At 52.0% G+C, this 22,123-nt stretch overlaps 1 protein-coding gene across 8 annotated transcripts in view; it reads right to left on the reverse strand.

Annotated features, from left to right (window-relative positions):
* The window catches only part of PAX5 (paired box 5), a 209,789-nt gene extending 192,712 nt beyond the window's left edge, over positions 1 to 17,077 (reverse strand). Inside the window, exons 1-2 of one of the 8 annotated variants that reach the window (XM_047767939.1) lie at positions 16,792 to 17,077; positions 3,495 to 3,660 (exon numbers count right to left, since the gene is read on the reverse strand). In XM_047767939.1, coding sequence (XP_047623895.1) covers positions 3,495 to 3,660; positions 16,792 to 16,837 — 212 coding nt within the window. In that variant the 5' untranslated portion in view covers positions 16,838 to 17,077. Of the gene's footprint in view, positions 1 to 3,494; positions 3,661 to 8,555; positions 9,383 to 9,433; positions 10,571 to 16,791 lie in introns of those variants that run through there. The other 7 variants (XM_047767938.1, XM_047767936.1, XM_047767940.1 and 4 more) reach the window with 7 other exon arrangements.
* Between the last annotated feature and the right edge of the window lie 5,046 nt (positions 17,078 to 22,123).

The following is a 22,123-nucleotide window of genomic DNA, read 5'->3' on the forward strand; positions in this document are numbered from 1 at the left end:
GCAGCCTCCAACTATCCTTTCAACTTTACAATAGAAAGTCATTCGTTACTATCAACACGACGACGACTCATTCTTTAGGCACAGTGCTTTACAGTTTACAGAGTCTTCCTTGAATAATCTTGATCCTCAACCAATCCTGAGAGGCCAGCAGGGTCTTATAAAGGGGAAAACAAATGATCAGAAGATTAAGCGCCCCACTCAACTCCCTTTTGGAACTTAGAAGCAGTCCCGGCTCTCAAACCTGACTCTGAATGCAGTGCTGTTCCCACTAGAGCAGGCTGCTGCTTTCATTGTAAAAATGAAAATAAGACTAATACTACTAATAATGATCCCATGTAATTGTAGAGAGCATTGCTGTTTTCCAGATATTTTCATGTGCATCTGGTGACTCACCCACTCAATCCATAGGGTCTGTTAGGACAAGGACCGTCTTGGGGCAGCGGTTACAGACACACAGACAGCCCAGTGCTCAAAATATATTAGTTGGATGGGACCATAATATTGAAGCAGCAACTCTGAGACGGTGGCAGGATGAAGTCCCCACCCCACCCCAGTACTTGCCCAGTTTGCCTGGCTGGGGGCAGCAGCGCCCCCATTCCTCCCTCCATCCCACCAACCATAGGAGGCCATGGTCTCACATAAGAGGGCTCTGTCTTCCTTTGACTGACACATGGGCCAGGTGCTTACAGGGCAACCCTGACACTCAAGCAAACCGCCACTGGCAACTATGTCAAGGGAGGGTTCGGACTCTATAACCACCCTTTGGTCTTACCAAACCAGCCCTGCAGCGCTTTGGGTTATACACAACCAGACGGACCACAGCCACCAACGCACAGTGCAGTTCAACGCAAAGAGCGTTAGTTTGAGAGTAAAGAGCTGTCGGGAGGTGCTGGTGAGTGGCTCTGACGCTAACTCGCTGTGTGACCTTGACCAACTCACTTAGCCTCTCTGGGCCTTAGTTATCCATTTGTGCGATAAGGGGAGGGTGTTTACCCTGCATTCTGGCACAGCCGTTTCGAAGACAGAGATGCAGAATGGTTAAGAGAAAGCTTTACGAACCATAAAGAGCACGTGTTGAGGATTAAAATCCTCCAAGTGTTTATTACTGTGTCACATACCACCCAACTCCAAATGGCCTGAACCTCCCTAGCAGGCTCCAGTGAAAGAAGACAACAGCCAGGCTTTCTGGGTGGATTTAAATGGGCCTCACATGCCAGTGGGCTGTGCCTCTCGAGCCCCTCCAGAGCCTTGAGCTCTGTGGACTGAATGCCCACGCTCCTGGCAGACCGCCACCTTCTGAGATGATTCTGCCTGCCCCAGGGACCCTGCCTGCCTTGCCATGCAGCCTCTGAAAACCACGGCCACCGCACACCACACACTCCGTACAATCTGTCACCCCGTGTGCACCCATCAAATCCTTCGGTGACCAGAAAAAAAAAAAAATCAGTGGATGAAATTCCCAGTTCAGAAATTCCCAGTCACACTGTTTTAGGGCTGAACTTGCTTCTTAAAAGGCAGTTCTAATTAGAGTGACATTTTGTCCACTGTGGTTCTTAGTTATGAAAATAATGAGCTATGAAATTCCAATTTATTGTTGACAACTTAAACGGCCAGGCACCGGAGCGGCGCGTAACTTCTGAGTGCCACTCTACCTAGTGACAAATCTATTTGGGGCTTTGAGAGGCTGCTGGCTGGGCCTGAGAGGGTCCCTGATTCCTCGGTCTCCAGGGAAGATGCAGAAAACTCCTGGCTACCAGAACAGAAGGACCCGGCCTCAAGATGCCCCCTCTGAGAAAGGTTCAGCATCTTGCCCTGAGAGGATGTGAAATAGCAAAGCAAAATGTCTGCTCAGCAAAGACATCTCAGCGAAACAAAGGAAGGGCCTCTTTCTCTCTCTCTCCACCTCTGTACAATAAAAAGGCTCCCCAAGAAGATAGCTAAGATCCCCTCGGCTCTCCAAGTCTGACACTGAGATGGTTGAAAATATTTCTCTTCTCTTATTCTCTTTCTAGCCTGTCTTCATTTCTCTTCCCATCTCTCATTCTCTCTCTCTTTTTTTTTTTTTCCAATCTCTTCTCAGTTTTCCTTTTTCTCTTTCTCTAGATCCCTCTTCTCTGGTATTCTTCTTCAACTCTCACGCTCATCCTAAAGCCACCATCTAATAAGAACACCTGGCCGATGCCCTGCCTCCTCCTGAACTCTGGCTGGGGCTCCTTTGCTGCTGTGTGCCCCACAGGAATGGAGCCCAAAACCTCCATGGCTGAGATGCCTCAGGATGGGCAGCAGCAGGAGGCATAAACACAAGCATACGGTCCCTAAAGGAGCGGCCAGAGCCCCTGTCCCTGAAAGTTCTTTTCTTGGCCTTCAGCAAGCCTCCTCCAGGTTAAAAACTGTTGTTCCCTCCACCGGAAAGAATTTCTTAAGATCCGGCAGATAGAAGGGAAAGAGTGAGCAGAAAGTCATGATGGCACAGATATACTTCAAAATATTTATTCTCTCTTCAGGCATCTGTTCTCAAACCATCATGCAAGTTCCAGGCCCAAGGTTGTTTTCTGACCCGGCAAGAGAAATCCTGAGAGAGCAATGAACAGCTAAACCCAAGAACGTTTCTCTCCACCAGAGCAAACCTATAACAACTTCACATGCCTGGAAACACACTTGTGGCTTTGGTTTGGTTTCATCTGCGTAGTGAGATGCAGACAGTTTCAGAGTCCTTGAGGCCTCATTCCCAGCCTGAGTGCTGACTGGGTGGATGGGCCTAAGTCAGTCACTTCGTCCTCTAGATTTGTCTCCTCATCTCAAAACGAGCTTCCCTGAACCATCTCACCCGAAAAAATAAACAGACGCGTTAAGAGGCTGCAGAGCCCTCTGGGAGAATTGCCGTTGTTAGTGTTTCACTTGGAGCACATCCCTGGGTCAAGTGGCAACTTTCAAATGTCAGATTTGAGAGTTAGTATCTGTTTGTTTGTTTTCCTCTAGTTTAATATATATTTAGGATGCCTGTCACTCTGAAGGATACAAAACCTATAGAAGCAAAATACTGCGGGCCCAAAGAATAAAGTAGGTGATAACCCCAGAGTGAAAATGACAGCTGACTTTTAAAAATGGAATGTGCTTTTTGAAAGCATTAAAATGAAGCACTGAAGGCTGGTGGTGTGATTTTAGAACTTGTGGGTTTTCCACCCAGCGCTGCTCAGGCCCTGAGCTCGTCTAAGACATGTAGGGGAAATTCCCAAGAACCCCTCACTGCTGGGTTCTTTGGAATAATGCACCAGGCTTTCAGAAAACCTGTCACGCCCTCCTATCTGAGTCACCCCAGGCCCACTTTGAATTGACTGGCCTCAAAAGGGCTCTGCAAATCCCAAAGTGCTATGCATGTGGGAGAGGTACCACCCTAACTCCCAGGATGACACTGCCACGTTGGACAGCTGCTGTGTCATGCTTTAAGTCATTATTTGAAAAAATCAAGGGAAACCTGAAGCTCCTGCCTTTACCTGCCAAGAATTTTGCTGACACAACCATGGCTGACTCGAAGCTGCCTGGAGATGTCGCAGGGCCTGACACCTTGATGAGCAAGTTCCACTATCCTTTGGCGGACTACATCCGGGAGTGGCCGGCCGTTCACAAAAACCCCCCCAAGCTGATTCACTCCTCCATGTCCTGAAACAGATCAGAAACAAAAGGCAAGGAAAAGGGTGGTTAGAACCAGTCACATAGGAGTAGAAGCGCCGCTTTAAGCACCTGGAGTCCCTCTGATCAGAAATGGCTGCGGGCTGGATTTCTTGAGCCTGGAGTCTGATCGGGCAGGCTAACTGAACACCTCTGGCAGCTTTTTAAAATTAACCTTAGGCTTTGTCCATCTTCAGCCAGTCAGTTGGGCTGTTGATAGCAAGCATCCCCACACTGTGTTTCCCTTAGTTGCTAGCATTCTCTTTGCAATGGTTTTTAACAATGGCATATGTGAAGACCTCACTCTTTACCAGGCACACATTGCATACATGATGCTGAGGTCAAAGGAAGATCCTAGAGAGAAATTACATTTCACTATACATGAAATTGAAAGGGATTTTAAAATATGAAACTCCTTTCCTTTTAACAAATACCTTTAAAAGTGAAAAGGACTACTCTAATAAAACTAAATCTCGGGGAAAATATTTTCTTTAAATCAGCAATCTGATTCAAGGGCTAAGGACTTGAAAAAAAAATTGAATACTATTTGCAGAGTATGGAGACAAAACCCAACCACTGCCTTCATAAAAACCCTTTCTTGAAGAAGGTGAGGCTCATACCTCAATAAAGATGGAGAAAAAAAGAAACAAAAAAGGTGAGGCTGACCATGTACCCTCTCAGAGCACACAAAAGAAGTGGGTCAAAGGATCACATTTCACTTGGCTGCATCAGGATTTGTTATGAAGGAGTTTCCCTGGAATTTTTGGAATGTTTTGCAATTGACAAGCAGATTTAAGTTGGTTCAGGGAAAATAAAGAAGGCCAAGAAGGTTTCCGAGTCCCAGGTTTTACAAGGGCTCTGGGATGGATTTTAAGAGTCTAGGAAAGTATCTCCTCCACCCATTAAGCTCCCTTCTCTTATATCAAGGTCCATCTGGAAGGAAACAGGGATCCAAGTAAATGAAGAGCCAACCCAGTAAGCACAGAGTGATCCAGCGTAGCAAATCATTGACCTTGTAGCTGTTAATCAGCCACTAACTGACGTTGCTAAGAACTGTCAAAAGCCAAAAGCCAAGTGCAAGCATTTACCAATGCTGCTGGCAGCTCAGAGACCACGGAGAAAATCTCCTCCTAAACTGGGACTTGCCCGGGACTGGAATATAGCGGAGAAGGCAGGGCATCTCTGAGGTCTCTCTCTCTCTCTCTCTCTCTCTCTCTCTCTCTCTCTCTCTCTCTCTCTCACACACACACACACACACACACACACACACACTCCAACTCTAAAACATAAAATAGCCGCCTCATCTCAGCTATTCTCCCCAGCGCTCAACTAATATCCAGATTCATGAACAATATCTGAAATAGAGGGAAAAAACTCCCAATAACATAATCTATTTCCTAAAAACAGCCAAAGCAATTCACTAAAGTTTCCCATGAGCGTCCACATTGACTATTTCCTCAAATTTCCAAGCTCAGGCTAATTTCAAGGAAAAAACAATTTTATAGATAACAACAGTACTTAATTCTAGTTCTACGCTGAATTTCTCTCTGATTTTCAAAATGCACTTTCATCAGTTTGGATCGTTCTAAAACACTCTGGACATAAAAAGGAAAACCATCCCGAAGAGAATTTTGCAGTTAGGAACACAACTGCATAGTTCACCTGAAACAGAAAGACTGTGGTCAAGGATCTTAAGAAAGCTTTGTTCTGGGGTTGGGAGCACCTAATAAAAAAGGGTTGTATGGATCTTTCAATAACAGGCTGGATTTAAGAAGAGAGTAAATTCAAAATTGGTACAAACTCCATCCGAGAGGAGGAAAAGGAAGCTAAAATCACCTGGCACCCTTTTGGGATAACCTATTGGTCCAGGCATTGGGGCCATCAGCAATGGCCTGTTCCCCGTACTACTGGCATTTGAAATCTTCTGCCCAAAACACAGTGGCAACTTTCAGAGGACTTATGTTCCCAAAGCAGTCCTGCAGGACATTTGTGAGCTTTGGAGACCCTTTGGATCATGGGGGAAAAAACCCCAAAAGTCAGACACTCTAGGTGACAGCAGGTCCCCACATTCCCTAGGTGTGACCACAAAGATCAAGCTAGCAATGCTCTTACAGAGTCTGATCCGCATGTCCACAGCTGACACCAGACCTAGGATGACTGGGGAGCTCCCTACCTCCCTCAATGTCTGGTCCTCTTTACCTCTGTCCTAGTCCTGTCTAATATAGCACATCAAGAGTGGTGGATTAGTGATTTAAAACTGTGGTCTGGGAAGGCAATGCCTCCCACTTACCCTAAGATTGGAAATAAGGGAAACCAGAAACCTGAGAGAAGGGAAGCAGGAGGACAGAGAAGAAACCAGGAAAAGAGGTGTGAGGGGAAAGGTACAAAGAGGGGAACCAAATGAGATGAGACAGACAGCAAGGCAAGAGCCTGGAAGGGAAGCCTCAGGTTAGAAACGTAGAGGAGGAAAAAAAAAGGAATGGATTGGCCCCAACAGGCAGAGAAAAAGGAAAGAAAGCTGAAGGTGGTGTAGAGTGGGAGGCAAAAAGAGAGACGAGAAAACAGAGGAAGTCCAGCAAGGGGGCATTCAGAGAACATGGGACATCTAAGGAGGGGGACCTTTGTTTTCTGGGACCCCAGCTCCAGCCCTATACCTCCTCAGAGAAGCCAAGCTCCAGGCTTTGCTGCCTCTGGGCTCCAGCTGAGCAAAGGCTCAGCTTATGGGAGGTGCTGGGGGAAGAAGTGGACTCAGCGACACTTTTTAGGGCCAAGTAGAATTTACAGAAAGACTGACACAGAGACAGATGCAAACAAACCAAGGCAAAGACCAGGAAACATATACGCAGATACAAGAGAAACCTAGCCCCTCCCCCACAGGGCAGATCGAGCAGGATTTGGGGGGTGGGGGGCGGCAGGGGAGAAGGGTTGAATTGCAGATGCCCCTGGGGCCTTTGTGACTCTGGTCTGGAAGGGGCCGGCCTCCACAGATGCTCCTCAGGCCCTGGTAAGGATATGCTGCCCATCAGTGGCCCCCCACCCCGCCCCGTCCACACCCCCAAAGATCATGTCTGGTCACAGGGTCTTGGGGAGAGAGTCTGTGCTGGCTCAGTGGTAGTTTGGCCCAGGACCCACAGGGTCATTGAAATTCCTCCTATTGGCACCAAAGAAGAGGAATGAAAGGACACACAAACATGCAAACAGGAACACAGGAAAAGGGCAGGGGTGAACTCTCTCTAATGGACTCTAAATGACAGACAGGTGCTGGCACACAGGGACAGTGAGGCCATGGATATAGATGTCCTCGAACAGACAGACAGCACCTCACACTTGCATGTAGCCACCCAGGTGTCCACTGCCCGCCCTCTGGAATCTCAGTCCCTCTCTCTCCCCTTTGTGAAGCCTCAAAGACTGGTTCCAGCTGTCTCCATGTGAACTTCCTGTCAGTCCTTTGGTCTCTCTGACCAATATCATACTCTGTAAAGTGAGTGTAGCTGAAAGTTTAGAAGACACTCAGGTAGGAGACTGGCCATAAAAGTGCCTTATAACTAGTAACCATAGCTAGGGGGTGAAGGCAAGGGAACTCAGAAGCCCAGCTCCTGCCCCTGCTCCTACACCACCTCCCCACTGAGGCTGAACCACTTCAGGAGGGGAGAGGGCATAGGAGCTGGGGGAGGAAACTGACCCAGGCCAGGAAGGAAGACTGAGAAGAAGAGACTTGCTCTAAACCCCTACTAACCAAGCAACGTCTCAGGATCTATCGTGCATCCCTCCACCCAATTTCCAATAAAATGAGGCCCCACAGTGGGGCCTACATTGTGCAAGCAAATAGTTTTGGGCATTAGAGCCAAGGGCACTTCCAAAGAAGGCAGCTCTGGAAGCTAGGCGGGCTGGGGCCCAACCCCCACCGTGCTGCAGGGGAGACTGAAAATGGGAGGAGGGAGCACTTTTCAAGGAGGGGGCAGATGATAGCCAGGATGAGGAGGGACAGAGACAGGCATTAGCGGTTGGCTAATCACATCTGGAAGGAGCTGCCTTCTTCACCGTCAAGCACGGCCGAGAGACCAGGTCTGATGCTATCTCCCCAAGAGCCCAGGCAGGACCTTTGGGCCGTCAGGCTCTGCACAGTAGGAAGCAGTGAGGGTCTGCGGATTCCCGAAGGAGGCGAGGATAGAAGTGCAGGGGCAAGCCCTCCCCATTTTGTCCCTCGATGTCTCCTTGGCTGAGCTAAGGGCTTGGTCACCTCTCAGAGTATTGACCTTAAGTCGTTTGCTTTCTGGCTCCCTCTGCGAGATCAGAGCTTCCCTGGCGAGCCGGGCTAAGCCTGCGCAGGAGACGGCTGCTGGGGGCGCTGGGGTCTCCGTGGACTGGAAACCGTTTTGTCACAGGCCCCAAATGGTGAGGAATCGTTTGGGTTGGGACCTGAGCAAGCGGCTCCTCTGCGCAAGTCTCCCCATGGCTTTGGTGGATAACCTCGGACTTGGGAAATTGACACAAAGAGAAACCGACTTGCCCGCAGCCAGCCCCTGCCGCCTAGACCAGCATTTCCCTGCTTACCAGGCCATTCGGCCCTCTGGGGCAGAAACGGACATATTCGTCCTGGAAAGCTTGCCTTCTTTCCAGCCGGGTCTCTACTGTCTTTGTTAAATAGGGGACCCAAGGCTAGGTAAGCAGGATCCCGGACTGTCTGAAGGCTTGGGGAGGGCTTCCAGTCAGAGAGCAACTCCCTGACCTGCGGACCGTGGGGACCTGAGCTGGGGACTCGGCTGGATGCCGCTGAAGCTGGGCGCCTTGCATCGGCCCAGCTCTGCAACGCACAGAAGGGAAACACGATTCGTTCCACTTGGAATTTCCTAGAAATCTCCGAATCTAATCCAGTGTTAACTCACCGTGAGAAGAGCGTTCGTCTCACAGGAGGCTGTGCTAATGGGTGAACTGGCAGATCCCGGCGAGTCAAGCAGCAGGCCAGCCTCACCCTCGCCCAAAATGACCCTTCCCGTCTCCTACACACACAGCGTCTCTCAGAAGGCGAGGGCGCCGGTATGGTGACTAATTGGCTTCTTCTTCTTGATTTTTTTTTTTTTAAGGGGAGAAGCCATCATGAGGCAAGCGTCCTGCTGAGAAGGACTTGATAGTGTCTTTAAGGGTCTCTATGAACTGGCGGCTTCCAAACAGAAGCTCAGCTCAGGGACCACTACTTCGTTGATCTTTCAAATCCCACTCCTCAACTCCAGTACGCCTTTGGAGCTCTGGACCTGGAGTCCTCGCTTAGCTCTCAACCTCTTCCTCCACACATACAGGCACACAGGCACTGTTGGGGCCCCACTTTCCCTCCAAGCCGCAGTCTTGATCAGCCCCTCGGCTGAAAAAGGCGCCATCCGAGGTGGGCTGTGGGGCGCTGAGATTCAGACTGACCTCTCCCTACAACTTCCTGCTCTCCAATACCCTGGCCCAGAGCCCTCTCCGTGTTCGAGCCAGGATTCTCCTAGCACACAGAGATGTTGCTGCCAGAGCCCAGGAAAGGCGGCAGCTCGCTGCCTACACTACGCGTTGCTGGAGGCGGGATTCCTGGCTCCAGATGCTCCAGCCCGGTCGACCAGGAGCGTTGTGTCACATCCCCTGCCTGGGAGACATGCAGTTTTCAAACTTGACTGCGCGGCCAGAGAAGTCCTGGGTCCTCCCGACCTTAGAACCTGCCCCGCGGTCCGGCACCCCCAACCCCCGTCCCGGCGGGAGAGTGAGAGAAGCGAGCTCGCCGCCTACTTACTATGCATGGATGCAAACGGGTCGTGCTTACAGTGTATTTCCATCGGGGCGCTCCAGACTGCAGGCCGGCCCAGGCTGCCGCCTCCCGGCGCCAAGGGGCTGCCCAGCGCGGCTAAAGAGCCTCGCCGCCAGGCCGGGGACTGTGCGAGCTGGGCTCAGAAAACACTGCTGGAGCTTCGGGGCCTCTCTCAAAGCCGCCCTGCCGCAGATCGCCGAGAGCTGCGCCTAGAGGCGGGAAACGGAGCTAGTGCAGTCCGGCTGGGAGCGGTGCGCCCAACTCCTGGTGGGTTCCCTCCCAGGTTGGCTCAGGCGGCGGCTCCGCACTCTGCCGGGAGTAGCTGCGGCCAAGGCGCCCGCAGCTTCGGGGGCATATTTTAGGGGCCCGCCTCCGGGACGGCCTGCAGCCCCCACCCCCGGCCTCCTGTTCGAGCGGCTTCAAGGAGGCCTGCGGGACACACAGCCCTTGGCTTCACTCGGGGGACAGCGAGGCCCACGGGCTGCCAGGCTGGTTCCTCGATCCCCCAGTTCCCACCGGATCCTTTCTCTTTCTGCTTCTTTGAGTTTGTGGGGCTCTGACTTGCGGCTTCAATCTCTCCCCACCCGACTCTCCGACGTCTCCGACGAAGTTGCAAAGAACTTCCTCTCTGGCGGCGCTGGGGTCCCGGCGGGTTCCAAGACGCTTTTACGCCACTGACGTTAGGGCCGCAACTCCGGAGCCTCCCGGAGCCTGCAGCCCTCACACCCTGGGACCCACTGCCTTCAAAGTTCCCGCGTCCCCTGCTGCTCCCCCATGGCTGAGACCAGGAATGGGGACAACAGCGACGGTCTTCTCCTCGCCTGAGTATCTGTCTCGCACCCACCAACTATTCAAGCTTCATTTGCCTTCTCCCAGGGGTCTGATTCGACTGTCTTTCAGTTGCCTCTTCCGGGACGGCCGCCGCGCCTGCTCCAGGCATAGAGCGAGGGACAGAGAAGAGAGCGTAAGGTCTCCACCAAGGCCGCCGGGGACTGCCGGTTCTGAGATGCAACGTCTGTCGGCTTTGACTGCCCGCGCTTCCGCCGCCGCCGCCTCCAGCGCTAGCCCTCCGCCTGCTCGGCGCGCACAGTGCGCCACCGCGCCGCCCCGGAGCCGCTTTCAGGACCCGCTGCGTGTGGACAGCGCCGCCCGGGGCTCAGCCTCCCTCCGGGCGGGGGCGGGGGCGGGGCGGGGGCTATCCTGCCAATCACGCTTCATCAAGCCAATCAGAGCTGTGGCAGCCGACTCTGACCCGAGGCACCGCCGCATTGGCTGAGCAATCGGCGGGCTCCGCCTGATTAGCCGATACCTGGGCAATGAGAGAGAATGGGGGGCGGGGCCCGGGCGGCGGCGCCACGTTCATTGACAAACGCGCGGAGCGAAGGCCTAGTGAAGCGCGGATTGGGGGAGGGGGAAGGGGATCTACACAGTGCCTGGAGAGTCCCGAGGAAGGTCCAGCGGGAGCCTGGCCTCCCCGTCTAGGCACTGGGACTCTGGGACGCCCTGAAGGATTGGGGACAGTCAAGGGGAGGGTGGGAGTGAAGGTGGGGAATAGTCTCCAGAAAACAACATACACACAAAACGGATGTTGGAGGAAAACGAGGAGCTCAGTAGAGATCCACCTTTAAATCTAAGCACCTTTAAATCAGACTCGCAAAGGAAAGGTAGAGTACGCACACCTGCTCCGTTCTGACCTATTTCCTCATCTGAAAAATGGGCAGAGTGGGCTTACCTAGTCTTCAATGAAGGCTCCTTCCAGCAGAAATATTTCATAGTTTTATCAAGCACCTACTAAGTCGATGCCGCCGACTTCTCTAGTCCATCCTTCTCTCTCGTTCTAACTGAAGGGCCCCCAATTCTAAGCTGACCTTAGGCAGAAACGTAGAGGGGGGAAGTCTTACACTCCTTCAAAGTTAGTAATCAGGTTGCTCCTCAGGGAGAGGTCTCTCTGAGACTTTGGACCACTGAGCCCTGAGCCCCTCTTTACAGCCTCAGACCAGAAGCTGCCAGACGCTTTGGGGCTAGTGATGCTCGCAGCTGAAGACTTTTGTCTTCAGGGACGATTCTGCATCTGGAGCAAGGCTTCTTGGGAACTGAATGAACTCAGTCGCTTCCAGTGCTAATGAGAATCTGGACGCCCGGCCGGGTGGGAGGGTGAATTCAATCTGCTGCAAGGGCCGTGCAAAGCTGATCTAGCGTGCTACTACGCTGCAGCTTTTAGTTGTTGAGAAAACCCGACTTTTCCTCTCCTGGGGAAGTTCTTGCTGCTCTTAAGACAAAATGAATGGATTTCAAGCAGAACCCTTTTGGTCCAGAAGGGTAGGGTCTTTGAGCCGCAAGACTCAGTTTCTCCAGGATGTGAAGCCCTGGGACCACAATCGAAAGAAGTGGACTTTGAAAGGGAAGCATATGACAGCCATTCTACACCTAGGAGGCAATAGTTTTGTGAGCGCCTATGTGTGCAGCAGCCCAACCCTGGCAGAGTCACTAAAGACTTACCCTGTCCCAGCAGATGGGGGAGTGGTCCCAAGACCCACTGCTTCAAATTCATAAGCAATGATCTTATAATATTAAACATAAATCCACCAAAACAAGGGCTCTGAGATGTCTGCTCTGGACCTGGGCTTATAAGGAGGACAGAGCACAGGCTGATCCTGGGAGGACTCCCAGGTCATTCTCTACCTCAGTCTCCCTTCTCTCTACTTCTGCCCAATTTCTCACGCTCTGACATGGGGTCAACCCTCAGACCCACTTTCTGTTCCTGTCCTAGGCCCTGTTGCCTCTGGCACTAACACTATCTCCACCCCCTCCAGGGCACAACTGTGAAAAATAGCCCCAGGAAGACCTCTGGGGGACCAGGAGGTTGCAGTATGCAGTGAGGTGGGGTGGCTGTATGACTTCGCCTTTTCTGGAAATCTGCCTGTCCAGATCTTCGACCCTCCACCTTGGAGCAGGAAGATCACATGTTGTAGAGGGACCAGGATGAGTTAGGGTTCTTGAGTTTGCTCCACCCATGGAGCTCAATGGATCAGAAGTGGACTGAAAATTGGACATGGTGGCTCTGCATTTCCAAGAGGTGGGAGTATGGGGAAGCCCTTAGGACACAGCCAGTGACACCTCCACCTCCAGCTCCACTCCAGTTAAGGCCTAGAAACTTGGATTCTAAAGTCTTAGAGCAAAAATAGCCCTGAGCCTATGCCTTCCCCATTTTACAGGTGCAAAACCTGAGGCCAAGATGGGAAGCAAGATGTCTAAGGTCACATAGCAAGTCTAGAGTAGAAGAAGGGCTCTGAGCTGGAAACTTCCATCTCAGAAGGGTTTCTCCATTCTTGGAATGGCAGGGTAGTTTTTTGTTTTTTGTTTTTTTTTGGGGGGGGGGATACCCAGCTAGGATATATCCACCATACAAACCAATTTTCCTTCTGATACCAGTATATGGCTTGGACTGAATCCCTGAAGCACAGACAGGGTTGAACAGAACCACATATATTACTCAGACAGGAATATCTTAGATTCCCATTTCACATAGAAGGCTTTCAGCTTCAGGACAGTGTTGGGCAGCCTAACCTAGTCAGTGAGAGCATCCCCCTTTCTCATCTTGTGGTGCACAAGGCAGAGGGAGTTTCCCTCTGGGTAGGGGGTTATTCACAGCTGCCTGAGCATGCCAGCCTCCTGGAACTTCTAACACCAAGAAATGCCATCAGATATTCTGGCCACCTAATCCAGCCTTATAGACCACCAAATGGAGGCCCCCAAAATTACTTGACTATACCAAGATAACACAGTGATTCCTTGACCCAGCCAGGCACTGCACCTCAGTCCTGCCTCTGAAAGCTCACAAGTCTTGGTCCAGGAAAGAGAGGCTATCAGAGAACTGGTCTCCACGCCACTGCACTGAATGCGGTAGGGCATCGCTGTGCGCAACAGTCGGGTGGGGGTGGTTTCCTTCCCCAGCAGCAAGACTTTGGGCCAGGACCTGTACTAAGTGGTGGAGACCAGAGATGAATGAAACCCTCAGGGAAGAAATTCAATTTGTGTAAATCAAGTTGCCTTTCAAAGTTTCGCTATTGAAAGAAAGCCCATTGAGAATAATGTTTGAGAAGCCACCTTCAAAGGATGTACTCAGAATACACTCACTCCCCACCATCCCCTCTCACTCCCCCTGGACCAGTCCCTCCAATGCCCAGTGGCAGCATCTGGGGGTTTGGGGCTGCTATAGTGCTCAATGGGTTTGAGATCTGACTCCCGCAGCCCAGGTTCAGCCCATTTCCCTGCTCTTGCTTTTGGTAAAACAAGGCCAACAGGGCTCAGATTTGTTGCTCAGCTTGAGAAAGCCAGAGATGCTGAAGCAGTGCTGTCCATACTCGGTGGGTCCTTCCTAACTCTCACTTTAAAGGCATCAAAGATAGAAAGCCACTGAACCTAAGTTACATAGCTAGTTGGGTCAGAGCCCATTCCTGCATGTTTCCTGCACCAGGATCAGAGGTCTGCTCTGCCAGGTCCAAATCTGTTTGCCCGAATTGTTGAAGTGGGAGAAAAAGGGGGAGGATTTATCCAGATTTTTCAAGAACTGTGTACAGTGCCTTCATCAGTGTTTGTTATCATTACTGTACACCCCAAAGGCCAGTGGCTCTGGGACTACATTTATCTCTCCAAAAGGTGGGTCCCCCTTCTTCTAGAGCTCAGCTTTCCCAAGTGCCTGATGGAGACCCCTGAGATGAGAACTTTCAAGGTTTTGAAAAATGAAGATCCATAGGTAGAGGTTATTATCATTCCACCAGGCTCTTTCCAGAGCTAGGGCAATAGATGGATGCCAAGGTCCATGCAGGCAGTGTTCAGCCTGTGGTCTCCCTGGCCTTGGGTATCCTCAACTCCTACTTCAGCCAACTTGCCTAATTGTCATTTTTCTCCAAGGGGGCAAGGGAATTGGGAGGGCAGTGGGGCTCTATCACCTTTTCCAGCAAAAAATGAGAGGATTAAGGGCAGAAAAATTACCTTCCAGTCCTACTCCCTCCGTACCTTCTTCTGTATGACCTCAAAAAAGTCCCTCAGTATTTCCTTTTTTGGTACCACAAGGAAGAGACTGGGCAGAAAGATCCTTAAGTGTCTCCTTGCTCAGTTCTGATCTCACTTGATCTTGAGCTTACAGCTAACAGGGCATACATGCCTTCCTCATTATCCTGATGGGGAAACAGGTAGAGAGAAGGCACAGAATACAGTTGGGAAGGAAGGAAAGGGCCATCAAAAAGGCCTCGAAATTGGGAGACAGGAGAAGCCCAAGCAAAACCCCCCAAACAAGACCTGGATTCCCCCCCCCCCCCCCCCCCCCCCCCCCCGGCCTGCCCAGTTTTTTACTTCTCCCTTCTTCCCTTCGCTGGGGCCCCGGCCGGCGCAGACTGGCGGAAGTGTAGTGTTACCTGACATACCGCCCTTTCCCGGCAAGGCCCTTACCCATCCTGTCCATGAAGAGGGGGCGTGGCTCTCCAGATTGTTAAACCCCTGCCAGCCTAGGGGCCCCCAGCCCCACCCAGGCCTGTCTCACAGAGGAATGAAATGCTTTATTGATTAAACGATTATTCAGGCGATTGAACTAATCAAAGTGCCCCATCGACCGCCATGAATTACATTCTTCGTAGACAGCGTGTCAGGAGAGGCAGCCAGGCCAGCCGGGCCGACCTCTCCTGGACCCTCACAGGCCTCTGACCCCATTCCCAACACGTACTTCCCTAGTCCCCAGTGCAGACACCTCTCAAGTCTCACCCACTAAAGGACCCACTACTTTGCCATGGGGAAAGTGGGGCTGGAGCTGAAGGGGTTTTCGGGTTCCCTTTTCCTGAGTCTTCACCCTGGGGAGTCCTCTTCAATTTCTGGTGGCTTAGATTCCTGCCTTCCCTTCTTTTCCATTTTGAGTTTGGAAACACATACGTGCCTAGGGACTTGTCCTGGGTTTGAGATACAAGTTCACCTCCCCCATTCCAACCTGTATTTAGGGTTGGGGTAGAGGTGGGGGCTCACAGATCCATAGGGCTAGGAGAAGGGGAGTGCTGTCAGGACCTGAAGTGTGTTTGGAAGAGGGTTTAGCACCTTTGGCTTAATGAGTAAAAGAGGCTCTCATACCTGGCTTCTACCTCAGAGCAGACAGAGGCCATCTGCTGCCTGCCACTTTCTCTCAGACATAAACACACCCTGCAACCCACAGTCTGGGCCGATGGGAGGCACACTATGCCCCGTGCCAGGAAGGCCTCTGTACATACAAATTCAGAGCTGGATGTCCAGTTTGGGCACACACTTGTCCATGCACTTGTGCTCTCCTCATGGCATCCACAAGATAAAACCTGAGCACACAGTACACACACACACACACACACACACACACGCAGGCACACACGCACACACCGGTGTCAGAGGCTTCTCTAGGTAAGAGCTAAGGCAAGTTGGGGTGGGGGTCCCTAGAAATATCATGACATAGGTAGCCTGCCTCTTCTCACTTGCCAAGGTTGTGCCTGCAACAGGAGACCCTTTCATACAAATGGTGGGATCAACAGGACCCATAGAGTGAAGAAGTGTACACTACATACTGAAGGGCTGCACATCTCCACGCCTGTTCTCTCAACAGAATGGAACCTGAGCCTGACTGATGGCACGCTTAGCACAACAGACCCACACAGGCCCTAGATCCATTTTTGTGCCTAGAGGCAGGCACTTTTGTGTACGGTGGCATATATACAGTGAACAGCTGTTGACATCCAAAAAATGGAGGGGTGGGTGTAATCATCTTATTCTCACTTCCCAAATCACTTGGGATGTGACGGGTAAACATAGACCCTTAAAGGAGTTAGATATACACTCAGACAGTCATCCAAATTATGTATATACCACTCATACACACATGTTCTAGATACTCAAAAGAAGAGTACCCAGGAATGCAAACTCATAAACACATATTAATACACTCATGAATATAAAGACACACACAGGCACAAAGGTTCTTCAACACACACTCAAAATTGTTGATAATATATACACAGGGACACATAAACTGTCACTCACGCACACTCTGAGGCCCTGTGTAAACACACAGACCCAAACCAACTTTCAGAGCCCCAGAAAAGCACCCACATAAACAATCAGAAATAGAGAAAAACACAGGCAAACTCGCAGACACTTGGACTGATGCAGAAGTGTGTGAACAGACTGATGAAAAGAAACGTGCCGCAGACAGACGCGCAGTCAATCCTTGCGAAAATGAGGCGCACCCCCTCCCCCAGGGCCGCGGAGCCTGTGGAGTAGCGCGGGGCTGGGTCTCTGAGTTAGCGCGTCTAGAGCCGGTATCGCGGTCCTACCTGTCCTGCCGGTCCGAGGAGTCGGGTAATTTTTCTCTAAATCCATTTTGATTTTTCAGAACTTGATGGAATGGACAGGGGGGGAAAAGTTTCCACTTTTTTTTTGTGCTTCCTTTTTTTTCTTTTTTTTTTTTTTTTTTTTTTTTTGGTGCCAGGGGCCGCTCACAGGTCGGAATAATTCAAGCCTTCCGCTCCCCCGCCGAGCTGGGGTAGCTGATCACTGAGCTGAAACTAAACGTTTTAGGTGGAAAAAAAGCGTCCGAAGGCACCGTGAAATGATTAAGGAACTAAAGAGCTTCTCGCCATGTGAGATCATGTCCTGTTCTCGCCAACATCACAAGATGTCCCCAGACACGCCGCGCCCCCAGCGTGCCGCCCCGCACTGCCGGCGGCGATCTGGGAAAGGGTGTCCGCGCTGTGCGGCCCGGCCTGTTCAGCTGGCCAGACGGGGCGGGACGGGCCGGACCGGGCCGGGCCGGGCCGGAGCAGTGCGGGAGGCCGGGAGAGCAGCAATGCCGCCGCCGCGCAGCCTTGGACTTTTATAGGGGGCTGGGGGGGAGGGAAGGAAGGCTTCAGACAGAGCCCGGCGCTAGCCCGCGCTCTAACGGGAAGAAGCCGACTGTAGGCGAGCCGGGAGCCCTGACCTCGCAGCCGCACCTTCCACCCACCCCTGCATCTGGGTGTCGCGGCCCTCTGCTCTGTGCGCGTGGCCGGTGACCCCTTTAGGTGAAAACCCCACCACGTAAGAGGGTGCAGACTGCCTTTTTTGTTTTTAAAGAAATTAACCACTCTGCCAAGCAGGTGTATTTAAAAGGGATACAGAGACAAGCAGTGTTGACAGGCGTAGAGGGGGGCGTTCCAGTTTTCTCAGATTCACCCCTAGGGCGGCGCCCGCCCCCAGAGTTCCAGCCACTCCGTTCGCACCCGGATTTGCAGCTCTAGTGCTATTGCTGTGTCCCGGACTCTAATGCGGTGCCAGAACCCTAGAGCGCCCGCGTCCCACTCCTAGTCCCAGAGCCCGTCCACACACCATGCCCAATTCTGACCCCGAGCATAGACGCTAAGCTGTAAAATGATGGAGATAAAATCCGGGCCTCCGCTTTGGAGCACCCGGGCTGAGCAGAATCATCTTAGGAGGTCCTGGAGATTGGCGGGAGTCCCGGACACCTTACCCAGGCCCATAAGTGGATCCCTTTGCCCTCCAGCCCGGAGACCTTGAGGCGTCCCCGAGCCCCGAGACTTGATTTCCGAGGGGCATTCAGCCCAAGAGAGACCGGGCAGAGGTTTGGCATGGCCAACCCACTCTCTTCCGCCCCAGGCTCAAGTCTCCCCTCCCCTCTCTCCTCCCCAGTGCCAGGTCCAGCTGCTCAGCTTGGCCACTGGAAGACCGTGGGGCCCCGCTGTGGGGTGGTCGCAGGGGCAAGGTTCTTCAGGGCGGGGGAACGATGTGCAGGAGGACTCTTGGCCGGCCGGACAATGGCAGTTTCAAAAAGTGAATCGTCCTCAACGAGAGTGTTGTTTGTTTTTTGGAGGGGGTGGTCACGAGGCTGGGCCGCAACCTAGGGGGAAGAGCCCAGAGCTTGAGAAAAGGCGGGGGAGGGGGGCAGCGGGAACCGGACAGAGCTTATCCACTGAGCTGGTTTCGCCGCAATCGGAAACGTGGCTGTGGATTCCCCGGCGGCCCCCACCCCCCCACCACCAAGTAGTCTGCGCAGTCCTCCTGCGCCGCCTCTTCCTGCAGCCTACGGGTCCGGGTCCCTGCCCTGGCGATTTGATTTTTGGCCATCTCTGAGCTCTCGACTCTCCCTCTACAGCCGGACCCCTACCCCTGCTTCCCGCCCTCCTGTCTAGACCGCGCGGGGAGGATGCACCGAGGACGAGCGGCCTGTCCGCGCCTAGAGATTAAAAGCCCTCCCGGAATTGACATTTCACCCTGGGCTGGGGGCTGGAGTTGTTTGGTTATTTTATTTATTTATTTCTGTTTAGAGGGTTTGTTTTGTTTTTGTTTGTTTTCTTTTCGTTATCTAAGAGAGAGAGAGTCTTTTGTTTCAGGGGTTTTGAGGGCTGGTTTTTCGTGGATTTCATTTTATCGAGTTTTGTTCTGGGAGTCTTGGTCTTTTGGGTGGGTTTTGTTTTCTGTCTTGTTTCGATTTTGTGTGCGTGTTCTACATCGTCCTCAGGCTGTCTTTTTGTGTGTTGTTTGAAAGGCTGTTCTTTCTGCGCGGTATTTTGATTTTGTACTAGTGGGCGTAGTTTGTGTGTTTTGCCTTAGGTGAATTTTGTGTTTGTATGTGTTTTGTTTTCTTCAATTTTGATTTTGTTTTTATGAGTCATGCGTTTGGATGGGGGTTTTGGTTTATGTTTTCGTGTGTTGGCTTTAGTTTTTGTGTTTGTGGGATGCTTCGATGAGCTTTGCATGTGTGTTTGCCTTTGTGGGGCTTTTGGATTAGGGAGGGGACACCGGCTACTATTCCGTTCCTGTCTGCACCCAGGAAGGGCAGAGGATAAGGCCAAGCGTCAAGAGCTATGGGTTCGCGGTGCTCCGAAATACCTGACCCCGGTGCCACCGCGTCGCACGCTGAGCGCTACAGAACAACGCGAAACAAATGTGCGTTCCCGAGGGGGCGCCTGCCCTTACTCATAACCCTCCAGTCGTGTGGCGCGGGTGCCCGGGTCAGAATTCACAGAGCCTTCTCTCGCGGGGTACCCAGGCCCAATCGCCATCCCCTTACCCACCCTGGCCGCTGTGGTTCGATCTCCCCTTGCGCCTTGCCGGCGTGCTTCGGACCTCCCGGACTTCCGCAGCGTTGGACCAAGGGGCAGCTCCCTGCCACGGAGCAGCTCCCTGCCACGGAGCAGGTGGCGAACCTCTTCGGAGGACCCGGAATTGATGCTGCGACCCTAAAGATACTGGACAAGAAGCTATGGACTCGTGGAGTCTGGGCGCAGATCGGCCCTGGGACCCCTGAAAAATTCCCCCATCTCACTTGCCGGCAGCCCTACAATCCTAGAAACCCAACTCCGCTCAGCTTTCGGTTTGGAGAGCTTGCCCTAGTTTGCAAACATCGATACACAAATCCACACTTGAACATACGCATACACAGCTAGAGAGAGAGAGAACGAGCGAGCCGGCGCCTTGGTAGCAGCGGCCTGCGTGGCAGTACCAGAGCTGGTACCACCTCAAGGGGAAGTCAAAGTGTAGGGACCGGAAATGTCCCAAGGACAAAATAAGGCTTTTTTTTTTTTCCTGTCCACAATGCCGGAACTTCTTCAACCTCGATAAGCCTGGATTTGTTTAATTCTACACCAGAGAGAAAAGGGGAGGCAAATTTAGAGAGGCAGAGAGACACGCTGGCTAAGTCGGCGAGGAAATGCGGGCAGAATTTATAGAGCAAGAAATATGGAGGGAGAGACAAGACTGCGCGGTAAGGCAGATTGGAGGCCCAGGAAAGGGGCTGGTGCAGAGGCTCCTCCAGGCCCCCGCGCGCTCTGGCATTCTGTGAGAGGGAGAAAGCTGAAACCGAGAACTGAGAGTGACAGGAAAAGAAAAGAGTCACAAAAGGGTTTGGCCTAGGCACGCAGAGAGCTTCCCTCCAGCTAAGGCGCTGCAGTCTAGAGAGGAGGAGGCCGATTTCGTAGGCAAGGAGCCTAGGTCTGGCTCTGCCACTCGGCCAGGAAACACCAGAGGACTCCAGGGTTTGTGGAGCCGAAAGTAAGTTTCGATTTCAGCCTGGCGCCACTCCGAGATGTTCGGAATCCAGGAACGAATGGGCCACCGCGGTCCGCCACGGGGCCTCCCTCTGTGTGAGTCCCGGAGAAGCAACCGGGAACGACTGCAGCTCTGGGGCTCTGGGCTGGAGCCCGCTTTGAGGGTGGGTGGGAACCGACATCCAGGCCAGAGGCGAGGAGGAGGCCCCGCCCTAAAGCTGGGGGCCCAGTTTTAGGAGCGGCTGAGACCGTAGCTGGACTCGCTGGATTCGGGGTCCGCGCAGAGCGCACGTGGCACCGCACCTTCGGCAGGCGGCGCCCCTAATGCCCAGCCCCGCCCAGCTGCGTTTCCCTGGTCTGGACGGTGTCAGGATTGAGAATGGACGCTGAGTAGTGGCGAGAAGATTCCTCCTCGTTTAACCTTGGGGCTTGTCTAGGGGCGGCGCCCGGGCGGATGGAGGCGCCTCTCCACTGGCAACTTCCCCGGCGCAGAGGGCAAAATAGGCACAACGATGGCCAGCCACCGCCGCAGGTTTTCAGAAGGCGCCCGCGGCAGAAAGGGGCTGAGGAAAGGTTTGGAGTGAAGCACCCATTTCTGCCGGCCTTGGGGTCCTCTGCACATAAAGGGCTTCGAGCTCTGGCTGCTGGCTCTTTGGGACACCATGTGCTAGTGGCTCGCCACTCAGCAACACGGGAGGTAGCGCTGGGGCGCTGGAAAACACCATGGGGCTGTGTTCGGGGAACTGGATGCTCCTGGTGGGCTATTGCTATTGTTGTTTTACTTTACTGCCTTTCTTGCTTGAATTAAAAGTGTTATTGAGAGAAGCCTCAAACACGCAGACTCGGCTCATTTGGATAGGTTCATTTCAACCCAGATCCAGTAATTCAATTCAATTCCACGACTGGTTTCCAGCGCGCAGGTACACATGGCAGACGTCAAGTGTATGCGGTATACTTATGCACAGGGACGAGATTTGAAGACAACTCTTGGAGAATTTTAAGATAAAATTCACTATCCTGGAGTTACATTCGCAATATATGAATATGCAAAACAGGTAGTCAGTTGTATTTAAAATTTGCCAACACGTCCCACCAATCCACTATTACCTAAGAATCCAAAACGGGGCATTAAAAAGATTTACCTGTCCCCTGATTATTTAATATTGAAAACAAGTTTGAATCAGTTTATTTCTTCTTTTATTTCCTTTTAAATTCGACAGTTCCATGATTTGTAAGGTATAAAATCATATTCTGCCGAAGTAAGTTTATATGCAGGATGTTTTATTTCTACCAATATTTATACAAGGAAATGTTAGCTCTCTCCGGGCCTTTTTCTTCTGCTTTTTCTCTGTGTAATGTAATGGGAGCTTTAAATATTCATGTGCCAACCCAGACCTGCATTTATTTAATGTGTTTTAAACTAATAACATTTTAATGTGATATAATTTGATACCATGAAGTACTAGAACAGAAAGGAACCTACTTCACAAATGATTTTGAGGGTGCACAAGGTTAAGCGATTCTTAAAGTTTTTGGATGCAGATCAGAATGTGAAATGGCAGTGAAGGGTGCCTATAAGTGGGCCCTTTAATGTTCTCACTTACTTCATTCCCCATTTTCCTGT

Source organism: Phacochoerus africanus, chromosome 2 (assembly GCF_016906955.1).
Source record: "Phacochoerus africanus isolate WHEZ1 chromosome 2, ROS_Pafr_v1, whole genome shotgun sequence".
Taxonomy (NCBI): domain Eukaryota; kingdom Metazoa; phylum Chordata; class Mammalia; order Artiodactyla; family Suidae; genus Phacochoerus; species Phacochoerus africanus.